Source organism: Saimiri boliviensis, chromosome 12 (assembly GCF_048565385.1).
Source record: "Saimiri boliviensis isolate mSaiBol1 chromosome 12, mSaiBol1.pri, whole genome shotgun sequence".
Lineage (NCBI taxonomy): Eukaryota > Metazoa > Chordata > Mammalia > Primates > Cebidae > Saimiri > Saimiri boliviensis.
This window is the reverse complement of record NC_133460.1, coordinates 77359785-77375814: the sequence shown is the minus strand read 5'-3', so window position 1 is coordinate 77375814 and position 16030 is coordinate 77359785. Positions and strand designations below refer to the sequence as shown.

Here is a 16030-nt window from a genome sequence, read left to right as displayed (position 1 = left end):
ATTTCCTTACTTCCATATGGTATGATTGCCTCCATAAAAAACTGAAAAAAATCTTCAGATCAGTCATTAAAAATAAGTCAACAAGGTTGCCAAAAAGAAGAGACACACACTAAAATTGCTTTCTTGTATCAACAATCAATTACAGGAAAATGCTGGGGTAAAAATTATTTCATTCTCAATATTTAACAAAGCTGTAAAGTATTCAAAAATAAATCCAATAAAAGAGGTGCAAGAAATACATAATGGATATAAAAGTGCCTACATGGGGAGGTATATCATGCACATGAATGGTTAAACTCCATATAACACAAATGTAAATATTCCCCAAATTTCTCTAAATTCAGTGCAGTGCCAGTTGAAAATTGTATAAATTTTTTTAAGGAATTTTATAATCTCATTATAAAATTAATAAGAGAGTAAAAGGCCAAGAATAGCTAAGATAATTTTGAAGAACAAGGAAACCAACTTCTACCAGGTACCAAGACTTTTTATAAAGTTCTAATTGTTATATTAGTAGAATCGATGCAGGGTTGCATGAAGATACCAGTAGAACAGATTATAGGCCACGTAAACATATCCACAAACATATGGAAACTTGATATAAGGCAGAGGTACATTACAACGAATGAGGAAAATATAGTTCTTTCTCAGGACTTTATATGTAAACTTTCTTTTTTCTTTTTTTTTTTTTTTTTGAGATGGAGTTTCACTCTTGTTACCCAGGCTGGAGTGCAATGGCGCGATCTCGGCTCACCGCAACCTCTGCCTCCTGGGTTCAGGCAATTCTCCTGCCTCAGCCTCCTGAGTAGCTGGGATTACAGGCACGAGCCACCATGCCCAGCTAATTTTTTGTATTTTTAGTAGAGACGGGGTTTCACCATGTTGACCAGGATGGTCTCGATCTCTCGACCTCGTGATCCACCCGCCTCGGCCTCCCAAAGTGCTGGGATTACAGGCTTCAGCCACCGCGCCCGGCCCATGTAAACTTTCTATAGACAACAGGCACGTGCCACTGAGCCTAGTTCTCTACCACTTTTAAAAGAAAATATGTGAAATTTTTTTTGATCTTCAGATAGAAGAAATGTTCTTAAGCACACAAAGAAAAAAATAATAAAGGTAAAGATAAACCATAGATTTAGAGATAAACTTGACTACATTGTAATTTAAAATTCTTGTTGAAAAGAGACACAAAAATAAGCTAGATGTGGTGATATGCACCTGTAATCCCAGCTTCTCAGGAGGCTGAGGCAGAAGGATGGGGTGTACCCTGGAGTTCAAGACCAGTCTAAGCAATATAGTGAGACCCTTTCCTTTCTTTTTTTTCTTTTCTTTTTTTTGGAGACAGGGAGTGCAGTGGTACAGTCTTGGCTCTCTGTAACCTCCTCCTCCTGGGCTCAAGTGATCCTCCCACCCCAGCTTCCCAAGTAGCTGAGACTACAGGAACATGCTACTACACTCAGCTAATTATTTAATCTTTTGTAGAGATGGGGGTCTTCCTATGTTGCCCAAGCTGATCTCAAACTCTAGGCTCAAGTGATCCTCCTGCCTCAGCTTCCCGAAGTGCTGGGATTATAGGCGTGTACCATCGTGCCCAGCCTTTTAACTTCTCTAAGTCCCAGTTTCCTTCCATGTCAGGTTGATGTCAAAATTAAATGAGACTGTGCATGTGAAGCCCGTAATAATGTACAACAAATTAGAGTAGCCTTCATATTATAGTAAAATAGCTCAAGGACAACTGTGCAAGGACAGTAGGATTCTGAAAAGGCCCTTGCCTTGATTCCGTATAGATTTTAGGATTGGTTTTTCTAGTTCTGTGAAGAATGTCATTGGTATTTTGATAGGTATTGCATTGAATCTGTAGATCACTTTGGATAGTATGGACATTTTAACAATATTAGTTCTTCCAATCCACGAACACAGGATATCTTTCCTTTTAGTGTATGTCCTCTTTTATTTCTCTCATTAGTATTTTATGGTTTTCATTGTAGAGATCTTTTACTTCTTTTTTGCGATAGAATCCCACTCTTTCACCCAGCCTGGAGTGCAGTGGCGTGATCTCAGCTCACTGCAACCTCCACTTCCTGGGTTCAAGCAATTCTCCTGCCTCAGTTTCCCCAAATAGCTGGGATTACAGGCATGCACCACCACACCTGACTGATTTTGTATTTTCCGTTTCACACGTTGGCCAGGCTGGTCTCAAACTCCTGAGCTCAAGTGATCTGCCCACCTCGGCCTCCCAAAGTGCTGGGATTACAGGTGCAAGCCACTGTGCCCAGCCCAAGATCTTTTACTTTTTTGGTTCAGTTTCTTCTTAGAGGGTTTTGTTTGTTTGTTTGTTTTTGTAGCTATTATAAATGGGATTGCTTTCTTGATTTTTTTTTTCAGATTGTTCACTGTTGGCATATAGAAATGCTACTGATTTTTGTATCCTGCAACTTTACTGAATCATTTATCAGTTCTAACACGTGTTTTTGGTAGAGTCTTTAGGTTTTTCTAAATATAAGATTTATGTTTTCTGCGAACAATGACAATGACAGTTTTACTTCTTTCTTTCCATGCTGGATTCCCTTTATATCTTTCCCTTGTCTAATGACTCTGGCTAGGACTTCCACTATTATGCTGTATAAAGTGGTAAAAGTGGGCATGTTTGTCGTCCTCTGGATCTTTAAGCAAAGGCTTTCAGTTTTTCTCTGCTCCATAGGATGTTAGCTATGAGTTTGTCATATATGTCCTTTATTGTTTTTTTCTTTTTTCTTTTTCTCGTGACAGATGAGAACATATTGTTTTAACATAGGTTCCTTTTGTACCCAGTGTGTTGAGAATGTTTATCATGAAGGGATCTTGAATTTTATCGAATGCCTTTTCAGCTTCTGTTGAAATTATCATATAGTTTCTTGTCCAGGCTGGAGGGCAGTGGTGCGATCTTACTACAACCTCCGCCTCCCAGGTTTGAGTGATTCTCCTCCCTCAGCCTCCCGAGTAGCTGGGATTACAGGCACATGCCTGGCTAATTTTTGGGTTTTTTTTTTTTGTTTTTTTTTTTTTTGAGATGGAGTCTTGCTCTGTTGCCCAGACTGGAGTACAGTGGCTCTGTCTTGGCTCTCTGCAACCTCCGGACCTCAGGCGATCCACCTGCCTCAACCTCCCAAAGTGCTGGGATCACAGGTGTGAGCCACTGCTCCTGGCCTAATTTTTGTTATTTTTAGTAGAGACTGGGTTTTACTACATTGGCCAGGCTGGTACTCGAACTCCTGATCTCAGGTGCCTGCCTCAGCCTCCCAAAGTGCTGAGATTACAGGCATGAGCCACCACACCTAGCCCTGTGATGTATTGTGTTTATTGATTTGTATGTATCACACTTTCGCCCAGCTGGAGTACAGTGGTGCCATCTGAGCTCGCTGCAACCTCTACCTTCTGCATTCAAGCGACTCTCCTGCCTTAGCCTCTCAAGAAGCTAGGATTATGGGTGCCCACTACCACGTCCAGCTAATTTTTTTTTTTTTGAGATGGAGTTTTGCTCTTTTTTTGCCCAGGCTAGAGTGCAATGGCACAATCTTGGCTCACTGCAACCTCTGCCTCCCAGGTTCAAGAGATTCTCCTGCCTCAGCCTCTTGAGTGGTGGGATTACAGGTGCCAGCCACCATGCCCAGCTAATTTATGAATGATATTTTTAATATGTTATTGAATTCAGTTAGTGTCCACTTCAGCTTTTTCTCTTCATTATTCACATATGCCTTTAGTTTCATAGTACCTGATACATTGGAAGCCATTTTTCTGTCCCATTTTGTTTTTGTTTTTGTTTGCCTCTCCATGGAATTAAAGTAGGAACAGTTGAATATTTATAAGTAGATTTGGAATAGTAAGAGGAAAAACTTAGTTCTTGTTATTCCTTACTGATCTGTTTCTCCAAACTTAACGTTATTGACATTGTGGGAGCAACTGGGTGTAGTCAGCTGGGAGGGAAATAAAAGAAGGAAGTCAAAGAGTGGGTGGGAGCAACAAAACAGGTACTCCTTCATGTGTGGGTACAATGAAAGGCAAAATGGGAAGACACAGAGATATAGAGGGTAGAGCTGTATTTCAGGTGTGGGTGACTTTTTTTTGATACTGAGTCTTACTCTGTTGCCCATGCTGGAGTGCCATGGGATGATCTTGATTCACTGCAGTCTCCACCTCCTAGGTTTAAGTGGTTCTCATGTCTCAGCCACACAAGTTGCTGAGATAATAGGCACATTCCACAATGCCCAGCTATTTTTTTTTTTTTTTTTTAAAGTAGCGACAGGATTTCACCATGTTGGCCAGGCTGGTCTTAAACTCCTGACCTCAGGTGGTCTGCCCGCCTCAGCCTCCGAAAGTGCTAGGATTATGCTGTGAGCTACTGTGCCCAGCCAGTGACATCTGTCTGTCTGCCTTTCCTTCCCTTTTTCCTTTCCTTTCCTCTTTCTTTTCTTTTTTTCCCTTCTTTTCTTTTTGACAGGGTTTTCCTCTGTCATTCAGGTTGGAGTGCGGTGGCATGATCTTGTCTCACTGCAGCCTCCATCTCCCCAGTTCAGACAATTCTCCTGCCTCAGCCTCTGGATTAGCTGGGATTACAGAAATGCGCCATCATACCTGGCTAGTTTTTGTATTTTTAGTAGAGACAGGATTTCACCATGTTGCCCAGGCTGGTCTCAAACTCCTGAGCTCAAGTGATTGACCTGACTCGACTGCTATTTACTCTAGTATGCTTATTACAGGTTCATAGGATTATAAATATAAATGAGCCCATATTTTGTTTCTCTCAGTTGTCAAGTAATCTTTTAGTTCCCCTACATGTAAAATCCTCTAGAAAATGCAAAGAAGTGTAACCAGTATCATTACACTCAAGGTGCTGAAAGTTCAGTTGGGGAAGCAAGGCAAACCCAGGATTTTATTGAGTATAATCTTAGCTTTGATTTTCTAGGATCATCATCTCTTCTTTTTTTTTCCTCGTTTTTCTTGCTAATTTTTATTGAGTGCTGTCCTAAGGACTTTATGTGGATTATTTAATTTATAATAATTCTCACAGTAACCCTAGTAGGTAGTACTCTTACTGTTCCCATCTTATATATGAATAAATTAAGATTTAAGAGAAGATAATTAAATTGCCTGGGGTCCCTCAACTTTTAAGTGCTGGAGCCAGGATCTGAGCCCAGATTTGGAGCTTTTAAATATTATTCTATTTTGCCTGTTTTAGTGGTACCTAGAATTTAATTCTTCAGGATCTCAGAGGAGCTGCAGTTTCAGTTCTCCTAAAGTGTAAGTAAGATTTCCTTTAGCAGAAGGAAGAGCCATTCAAGGGGAGAAAGAAAAGGAACTAATATTTATCATATGGGTACTAAGTACTACACACTAGGTAGGTGTTCTGCTGCCGAATACCATCTCACTTAACCTTTACCACGATACTGAAATTTTATCATCACCTTTGACAGATGCCAAAAGTGATACTGGGAGAATAATTTGACTAATAATTTTAGTCTTGCAGAGAGTACAGAGAGGAGAGAGATAGGGTGGTAGTGGAACTATCTGTATAGGTTATGGAATTCAGTATCACATGAGTCTGAACTCAAAGTCTGTATTTCTCATGATAATAATTAGGTTGACCCCTAATGCAAAACCATGACATAAGGGAAACCATGACATGCAAAACCATGACATGAAGAGACTAAGGAGTGAGCCTGACATCTTTTGGAGAACATGAATTAGGTTAGTTTGAGTGTAACAAAGGATGCTTTTGCATAGAGAAGTAGGAAGGAACAGTATAGAAAAATAGAACCAAATGAAATTGTGGAATATGAACCAGAGGGTAGTTCAGTGACTCTTGATCCTGTGTGAAGATAATAACACACAAAATCAGAAACTAATAAAAGTTCAATTACTTTTTTCTCTCTTCCTTCCCACCATTATTTCCTGTCTCCTTTCCTTCACCTTTTTTAGTGAATAATTTAAAACATACACAGGCCGGGCGCGGTGGCTCACGCCTGTAATCCCAGCACTTTGGGAGGCTGAGGCAGGCGGATCACGAGGTCAAGAGATTGAGACCATCCTGGTCAACATGGTGAAACCCCATCTCTACTAAAAATACAAAAAAAAATTAGCTGGGCATGGTGGTGCCTGCCTGTAATCACAGCTACTCAGGAGGCTGAGGCAGGAGAATTGCCTGAACCCAGGAGGTGGAGGTTGTGGTGAGCCGAGATCGTGCCATTGTATTCCAGCCTGGGTAACAAGAGCGAAACTCCATCTAAAAAAAAAAAACATACACAAAAGCATGCAAAATACTATAATGACTCTATGTGTGCCTCACCCTGTCCCTGACCAATTTTGTACGATCCACATTTCCATTCACCCTTTTGTATCATTTTGAAGATTCTAGATACCATTTTGCTCATAAATATTTCATTATATATCTCTAAAAGATAACGATTCATTTTTAAAAACATAAAAATTACCATTATTGTTACCATTATCATCAAATATCCAGTTCGTGTTCAGATTTCTAGTGTTCTTATAAAAATCGTGATTTTTAAAGTTTATTTGAATCAGAGTCCAAATAAGGTTCAAATATTAGTGATTGTTTGATATGTCTTTTATTATTATTATTATTTTAATTTTTATAGAGACAGAATCTCACTGTGTTGCCCAGACTGGTCTTGAAATCCTAGCGTCAAGATATACTCCCACCCTGATCACTCAAAGTTCCAGGACCCCAAAATGAAATACCACATTAGCCTGATAACATATTTTAAGTCTCTTTTTCGTTTATAGGTTCATTCATCATCTCTTCCTCTACTCTTTCCCCTCACTCCCCTTCTAGAATTTATTTATTGAAGAATCAGGTTTGTTTTATTGAACTTCTCATAGCCTGGATTTTTTTTGTTTACTACACCCCTAACAATGTAGTTTAACACATTCCTCTGTCTTCTGTATTTCCACAAATTAGCAATTAGATATAGAGGCTTGATCAAATTTATGTTTGACTTTTTGACAAGACACTGTCATTGGTGGTGGTGTATTTTTCCATTGGGCATACAGTGTCTGGTCATTTATTTATGATGTTGCAAACATTGATTCTCAGTGTATCACCTTCCTAATTTTGGTTCTTCTGATGCTAATTCTGTCACTCCATCTCTATTGATTAACTTGAGTACTGCTATAAAATCTCCTTTTCTACTGTTTGACTAGTGAGTGGTACAGTTTCCATAGGAATGGCAGGACAAATGCTTTAGTTCCATTCCATTTATTTAACAATTTTCAAAATAATGAGTTGGTTAGTCAGCAGCCTTCAGTGGTGACTAATTTTATTTTAGTATCATATAAACGCATGGATATAAAAACATTTCATATATTTTAGTCCATGTACTCATTTATTGTTCCTTAAGCTTTTCCACGGATTTTGTTACTATCTTTTTTCCCCTTACTGGTATTTATGTCTATGAAAAACTAGACACTTAATGAAAACAAGAGCTGGACCAGTCAAGTGTAGGAGTATATTCTGATGGCATTTAAGAGGTTTTCACTTAAAGTCCCCTCTTCTAACTCATATCTTATACTTGCATATACTTACTCAGCTGCAGAGGAATTGCCAGTTTAAATTTTGTGGGAAAATTCACATATATCAAAAGGCTTAGTCTCTCACTTCTAGCGTTTTTAGAAGATTGCTATAGCAAGAAGAAAGGGCTTTATTTTAATTTATTTTTCTTTTTTGAGATGGAGTCTCGCACTCTTGCCTGGGCTGGAGTGCAATGGTGCAATCTCGGCTCACTGCAACCTCTGTCTCCTGGTTTCACATGGTTCTCCTGCCTCAGCCTCCCAAGTAGCTGGGATTACAGCACACACCACCACATGTGGCTAATTTTTTGTATTTTTAACAGAGACGGGGTTTCACTGTGTTGGCCAGACTGGTCTCAAACTCTTGACCTTGTGATCTGCCCACCTCAGCCTCCCAAAATCCCTCCCCTGGGATTACAGGCATGAGCCACCACACCCGGCCAAAAGGACTTAAAAAAAAAAGTTTATAATAATTTCAAGTAACTAGCTATGTTAGGTATGTTAGCTTAACTTTCAGTATCTTGGGTTTTCAGAGAACATATAAAATTATCATGCATTATAACTATCAGGTTGACCTTTCCCTGAGAACCATACTGTTGTAAATACCTCTGGTTTCTAAGACATTTCTAAAACTTCAAACTCATTCCTTCTCAGAGTAAGAAATATATTGCTGGCTTCAGAATTTTCCAGGAAAATAAATTTTATTCTCTTGAAAATCAGCATTCATATATATTAGTACGGAGTTTGTAAGCTTTAGTATTCTAAACAGAATTTAAAATAGTTATTAAAATGAAAAGATAAAGTCGCATTTACTGGATTTTACAATTTACCAACCCCTCTTCACATCCATTATTACATTTCTTAGGCTTCACAAAACTCCATGTTAATATTGAGTAATTATTGTCTAACAGATGCTATGCTGAACCTTAACATGGATTATTTATTTATTTATTTATTTATTTATTTATTTTTTTGAGACGAAGTTTCACTTTTGTTACCCAGGCTGGAATGCAATGGCGCGATCTCGGCTCACTGCAACCTCCACCTCCTGGGTTCAGGCAATTCTCCTGCCTCAGCTTCCTGAGTAGCTGGGATTACAGGCACGCGCCACCATGCCCAGCTAATTTTTTGTATTTTTAGTAGAGACGGGGTTTCACCATGTTAACCAGGATGGTCTCTATCTCTTGACCTCGTGATCCACCCGCCTCGGCCTCCCAAAGTGCTGGGATTACAGACTTGAGCCACCGGGATTATTTATTTATTTTTCTTGAGATGGAGTCTTGCTGTGTTGCCCAGGCTGGAGTGCAGTGGCTTGATCTCAGCTCACTGCAACCTCCACCTCCCAGGTTCAAGCAATTCTCATGCCTCAGCCTCCCTGAGTAGCTGGGCATATAGCCGTGCAGCACCATGCCTGGCTAATTTTTGTATTTTTTGTAGAGACGGGGTTTTGCCATGTTAGCCAGGCTTATCTTGAACTCCTGACCTCAGGTGATCTGTCCACCTCAGCTTCCCAGAGTGCTGGGATTACAGGCGTGAGCCACTGCACACAGCGGATTATATATATTTTAATTCTCACAGCAATCTATGAGGTTGGTTCTCTTATTATTCCCATTCATGAATAAGTAAACTGGGGCTTAAGAGAGGTTAAGAAACGTGCTTGTGTCTCACAGCTAGGAAATGAAGGAGAGTCAGGGATTGAGCCCTTCCTTGCTCTTACCAACTGGACATGTATCCATATTATCCATATTTTACAGATGAAATAAATGATCCCTTGGAGATATTTGGAGACCTTTCCAAGGTTGCTTAATTAGCACATGATGGAGTCAGGACAAGAATCCCTGAATTCCCAAATGCCAAGACAGTGTTCTGTCCTAGCAGGCCTAGAGTGGAAGGGTCACAGTAGGTGAGCAACCCTGATCTTCCATTCACTGCTGGAGCTCACCTGGATGGCAACAGAGCCAGAAAGGTAGGATTCAACATTTTAGTACAAGTAGGAGCATTTTAATTTAACATAAATGACCCAGCTGAATGAGCACAAAATTAGGACAATATGTGTCTAGAGACTGAACTGGTATTTATTATCCCAGCCTTATTCACATTGTTCTCCATAGGTGGATTCTTAGGTATTGTGGGGGCAGTCATCTGGATCATTTACTCAGCTTCTTCCTTACTTACCTAGCCACAATTTCTATTTTTTCCCTTGGGGAATATGTCTTTTTGTTTCACGATACACTCAGAAGCCAAGAGTCCTTCCTGCAATTGAATTGAAATAGCAATGTTGCTTATTTTCTGTTATTCAGTAAAGTTATGTTAAGTACTTTAATATTTTTACAGATTAGTGATGTCATGTAAGCAGTGGATTATTTATTTTCTTTGCTGTATTGTACTCCATTGTGGTCCTTTGGTGCATTTATTATAGCATTTTCAGTATTTGCAAATGAGCTGTGCCTTACTGCGTTTAGGCATGCACCTTCTTTATCTTTGTGTTTTAAAATGAACCTAAAGATAAAGGGACAGGATTAGAATGGTGAGCTATTCAAGAACTTCAAAATAAAGGCAAATGAACCAGAGTCAGTCAACTCGAAATAAGTGTAAGTTCTAGATGGAGGCCAGGATTTTGGTCTTTGTAAACTTTGAGTTTGTGTATATGTTTTTGACCAGGATATTTACTAGATCATGGACAGGCAAGTCATGTTACATTTAGACTAAAAATCTGATATTCGTCTAACATTGTTGAAATAAAAATTTCTTCAAACTTGGGTATCACAATGTGTCAGTCTTAGTTCACATATTTTAGAAATCTGAGCTTGGCAATGTAAAGGACTAAGGAGCTTAAGCAAAAGTCCCTCTGGAACTGTGGCTCTTAGAATTTCATTTAGTAGAAAAGAGAGGCACCATCAGTACTCAAATTTTACCTTGATATGAGAGAACTTCAAACATTCTCCAGCAGAAGGTTTTTTCCCCTCAAGGAGTTAGGACTATGCACCTAAGGGCACCTGGCCCCTTCAGGTAGAGTGAGAGAATATCTCAGAACCTCTCTGGGCAATAAAGCAGACCTGAAATTGAACAGGGTCTTATTATTATTATTATTTTCAGGAGGAGTCTCACGCTGTCATCTAGGCTGGACTGCAGTGGCACGATCTTGGCTCACTGCAATCTCTGCCTCCTAGTTTCAGGTGATTCTCATGCACCAGCCTCTTGAGTAGCTGGGATATAGGCAAGCCACCATGCCCGTCTAATTTTTATATTTTTAGTAGAAATGTTTCACCATGTTTGCCAGGCTGGTCTTGAACTTCTGGCCTCAAGTGATGCACCTGTCTTGGCCTCCCAAAGTACTGGGATTACAGGTGTGAACCACTGTGCCCAGCTCGAACTGGTCTTTAGTGAGAAATGGAGAAGACTACTTAAGAACCTAGAACCAACCTGGGCAACATAGAGAGACCCTGGTTCTACCAAAAAAATAAATAAATAAATAAAAAAGCTGGATGTGATGGTAAATGCTTGTGGTCTGAGCTACTATTGGAGGCTGAGGTAGAAGGATCACTTGACCTCAGGACATCAAGGCTGCAGTGAGCTGTGATTACACTACTGCAGTGTAGCCTGGGCAACAGAGTAAGACCCTGTCTCATACAAAAACAAAAACACTTGGAAACTTGGATGATAGGCTACTTCTAGTGAGTATCATGCATATGATTACTTTGTGACTAGGAAAAGGTTAATAAGTTAAGGTTAAGATTATTTGGTAGGCTGTTTCTTGCACACTGTCTTCAGTGGATCTGTTGATTCAAGCATTCTGGGACATGAATCTTGACTCAGTGCTATGCAGCACTGCAGAGCTAAAGACTGAATTTGAGAGTGCCATCTGGTGGCTTTCTGTAGACATTTAGTTTCATGCAAAAAGGACTTTCCCAATGCCCATATATTAGATGCTATAAAAACACAAGAAACAAAACTAAACCACATCAAGAACATACTCTACCATAGTTTTATCTCTGCAGAAGAAAGACACGGTCTCAGTAGTGTAAGTAGAAACAATATAAAAGTTGTTATGCCAGGATCTTAGGATATTTCCTGTCAAGATACCATTTTGGAGAGACACCGATCATTGGAATTTCATCTCCCAGTCCCTAATTTGCAAGGTATTATTTAGAGAATTTGACTATTTGTTTTTTATTTGCATATTTTACCCTACTTGAATTAATTATAAAGATTTCATGAGAACTGTTAGTGGTACACTACATACATTGCTGGAGAGTTATAAAAATAGCACTGCATCCTATTTTTGCCAGTCTAGATCACATCTATGAGAATTCACATCACAAATTTAATACTTTGGCCCAAAATAGTACATTTCTTTCCACAAGTAACTTGGCAATTTCCGAAAAAATCCCAGAGTGACTCTGTTCAATTAATCGTGGAGTACATAGGGAGTTGAATATTAAAATAAGCATGAATGGAGGCCATGAGGATCTTATTTTGTCTTTTAAGCACTTGTAAAACCTACTATCTCATAGGGATTTTGAGATGTATGTGTGTGTGTGTGTGTGTGTGTGTGTGTGTGTGTGTATGTGTGTGTATGTATATGTGTGTGTATATATATATATGTATATATATATATATATTTTTTTTTTTTTTTTTTGAAACAAAGTCTCACTCTTGCCCAGTCTGGAGTGCAGTGGTATGATCTTGGCTCATTGCAACCACCACCTCCCGGTTCAAGTGATTCTCATGCCTCAACCTCCCGAGTAGCTGAGACTACAGGCACCCACCACCATGCCAAGCTAATTTTGTATTTTTAATAAAGAGGGAGTTTCACCATGTTGGTCATGCTGGTCTCAAATTCCTAACCTCAGGTGTTCGAGGCCTGCCTTGGCCTCCCAAAGTGCTGGGACTACAGGTGTGAGCCACTACACCCGGCCAAGATGTATAATTTTTATAAGATGCTTTTAGTTCTGTAGGGAAGACTATAGTTTAAAACAGAGCTAGTTTGTACTCTATTATCCTGTTTATTCACTTGATATTCAAATAAACTTATTTATCTGTTTTTAACGTTTATCTTATAGCAATATCAGTGATAATTTAAAAACTTTAAAGTCTATTTTACTTTTTCTGAGAAATGCCTTTTCTTCCCTTCCAGGTAACAAATATACTCTGGAGACTAGACCAAACCAAGAAGGCATTGATGTAAGACAAGAACTACTGAAATTCCATTCTACTTACTATTCATCCAACTTAATGGCTATTTGTGTTTTAGGTCGAGGTAAGAACCCTTACAACTTTTTATAGAATTGGATAGTGTAAGTTTTTTGTGTTGGCTTTTTCAAAGTATTAGAAGATGGATATAAGATAGAGCTGCCTCTTTGCTCAGAGTCTTTTGAAAATGATCTACTTGTTAGAGAATATGTAGATGCAGATTTTTATGTCTAAATCATTGTGTTCCCAAAAGAAGTTTAAATGGAGTTTTGAAAAAATACAAATTATTACAGTAATTGGTATACTACTTATATAAAAGCAAGGCAAGCCCAGCCTGGGCAACGTAGTAAGACCATGTCTCTACCAAAAAAAAAAAAAATTTTGTTTTTTTTAAATTAGCAGGATGTGGTAGTCTGCACCTATAGTCCTAGCTGCTGGGGAGGCTGAGGGAGGAAGATCACTTGAGCCCAGGAGTTAAAGGCTGCCATGCGCTGTGAACACACCACTGCGCCCCAGCCTGGGTGGCAAAGAGAGATCCCATGTAGAAAACACAAAAAGGAAAAAAAAGATTGGCAGATTCTCCGCAAAATCTACTTACACTAACTTACACCAGCCTCCACTTATACTAGCCTGGGCAACATGATGAAACCCCATCTCTACTAGAAATACGAAAATGAAGCTGGGCACAGTGGCTCATGCTTATAATCCTATCACTCTGGGAGGCCGAGTTGGGTGGATTACCTGAAGTCAAGAGTTTGAGACCAGCCTAGCCAACATGGTGAAATCCCATCTCTACTAAAAATACAAAAATTAGCCATGTGTGGTGGCACACACCTGTAGTCCCAGCTACTCAGGAGGCTGAGGCAGGAGAATCACTTGAACCTGGGAGGTGGAGGATGCAGTGAGCAGAAATTGCGCTGCTTCACTCCAGCCTGGGTAATAGAGCAACACTCTGGGAAAAAAAAAAAAAAGTACTGAAGTGAGGCTGGGCATGGTGGCTCACATCTGTAATGCTAGCACTTTAGGAAGCCGAGATGGGTGGATCACATGAGGTCAGGAGTTTGAGACCAGCCTGACCAACATGGTGAAACCCTATCTCTACTAAAAATATAAAAATTAGTCATGTGTGGTGGCGCACACCTGTAGTCCCAGCTACTCGGGAGGCTGAGGTAGGGGAATGACTTGAGCCCAGGAGGCAGAGGTTGCAGTGAGCCAAGTTTGTGCCACTGCACTCCAGCCTAGGCAACAGAGTGAGATGAGAATCTGTCTCAAAAATAAATAAATAAATAATAGCTGGGTGTAGTGGATCACACCTGTAGTCCCAGCTACTCGAGAGGCTGAAGCACAAGACTCACATGAGAATCATTTGAACCTGACAGATGGAGGTTACAGTGAGCCTAGGTTGCACCACTGCATTCCAGCCTGGGTGACAAAGTGAGACCTTGTCTCCCAAAAAAAAAAAAAAAAAAAAGTCAGTCACTTAGAAACTTTTAACGTCTGACACACTGGGCTTAACCTATCTATTTACAAGGTGAATGTTATATTTTGTCGGCTAGTAGTTCAGTATATATGTCTGTTGGGAATGATAGTTTTCCAAATGCAATTAATTATTGTTTCTAATATTTGTTTTAATTTTATTATAATATTTGTGAAATAATGTTGTGACTATTTGTGAATAATTGTTTAAAGTATAAAGAGACAGGTGTGAGGCATAATCATTTTCACATTTTCCTTTTAATGGTACTGAGACTTCTCAGGAGATCCTAACATTTTAAGCACTCCCCATTGTATCCTATGATTTGCTTAAGTTCTGTTTTCCTTGTCTTCTTGTAGAATCTTTAGATGAATTGACTAATCTGGTGGTAAAGTTATTTTCTGAAGTAGAGAACAAAAATGTCCCATTGCCAGAATTTCCTGAACACCCTTTCCAAGAAGAACATCTTAAAGTAAGTGCATAAATTTTGGTATTTTGTCTTAATTTACGAACATGATATATACCTAGTTTACCATCGAACAGGTGAAAATTTTTGGAGGTTTCATTATTTATGTAGTTTTTTTTTTTTTTTTTGAAGACAGAGTTTCGCTCTTGTTACCCAGGCTGGAGTGCAGTGGCGCGATCTTGGCTCACCACAACTTCCGCCTCCTGGGCTCAGGCAATTCTCCTTCCTCAGCCTCCTGAGTAGCTGGGATTACAGGCACGTGCCACCATGCCCTGCTAATTTTTTGTATTTTTAGTAGAGACAGGGTTTCACCATGTTGACCAGGATGGTCTCGATCTCTTGACCTCGTGATCCATCCGCCTCGGCCTCCCAAGTGCTGGGATTACAGGCTTGAGCCACCATGCCCTGCCAGTTTTTTTTTTTTTTTTTTAAAGCAGTCTCGCTTTGTCATCCAGGCTGGAGTACAGTGGTGTGATCATGGCTCACTGAAGTCTCAACCTCCCTGGCTCAATTGATCCTCCCACTTCAGCCTTCTGAGTAGTTGAGACTACAAGCACACACTACCACACCTGGCTATTTTTAGTAGAGACAGGTTTCACCATGTTGCCTTGACTGATCCTGAGCTCCTGATCTCAAGTGACCCACCTGCCTCAGCCTCCCAAAGTGCTGGGATTACAGGTGTGAGCCACTGCACCCAGCCCCTATGTAGTTTTCTTTTTGTTTCTGTTTTTGGTTTTTTTTGGCACGAAATTTCACTCTATCACCCAGGTTGGAGTGCATTGGTGCTATCTCAGCTCCCTGCAACCTCTGCCTCCTGGGTTTAAGCAATTCTCCAGTCTCACCCTCCTGAGTAGCTGGGACTACAGGTGTGTGCCACTGTGCCCAGCTAATTTTTGTATTTTTAGTAGAGATGGGGTTTCACCTTCTTGGCCAGGCTAAGGTCAAACTCCAGACCTCAGGTGATCTGCCTGCCTCGGCCTCCCAGAGTGCTGGAATTTCGGGTGTGATCCACCGCACCCGGCCCCTTTGTGGTTTTAAATATTTGTCAGGATAATCAGATCAATCTCACATTTATTAGGATCATGAATCACCAAAAACATGTCAATATGTTCTGGTCTTTACATGTTAAAAGTAGTTTTGGTAACTGTAGTCTTAACATTGACTGTTGAAACTGTTACCCAGTACCTGAAGATAAGCATTCAAAGCCATTAATATTTAGCTGCATAATTCAGGGGGTAAAACATGGACTATATACCAACTGTAATGAAATTCCACTAAAAGAGTGCTAAGTCATTTTTTCTTGGTGGTCAGTGTGTGATTTTCTGTGGCAG

At 39.9% G+C, this 16030-nt stretch overlaps 1 protein-coding gene across 7 annotated transcripts in view; it reads left to right on the top strand.

Moving 5' to 3' along the window:
- The window catches only part of IDE (insulin degrading enzyme), a 141220-nt gene that overhangs the window by 67562 nt on the left and 57628 nt on the right, over positions 1–16030 (top strand). For 6 of the 7 annotated variants that reach the window (XM_074382581.1, XM_039465130.2, XM_003922391.3 and 3 more), the window contains exons 5-6: positions 12704–12826; positions 14593–14705. In XM_074382581.1, coding sequence (XP_074238682.1) covers positions 12704–12826; positions 14593–14705 — 236 coding nt within the window. Of the gene's footprint in view, positions 1–9397; positions 9533–12703; positions 12827–14592; positions 14706–16030 lie in introns of those variants that run through there. The other variant, XM_074382584.1, reaches the window with a different exon arrangement.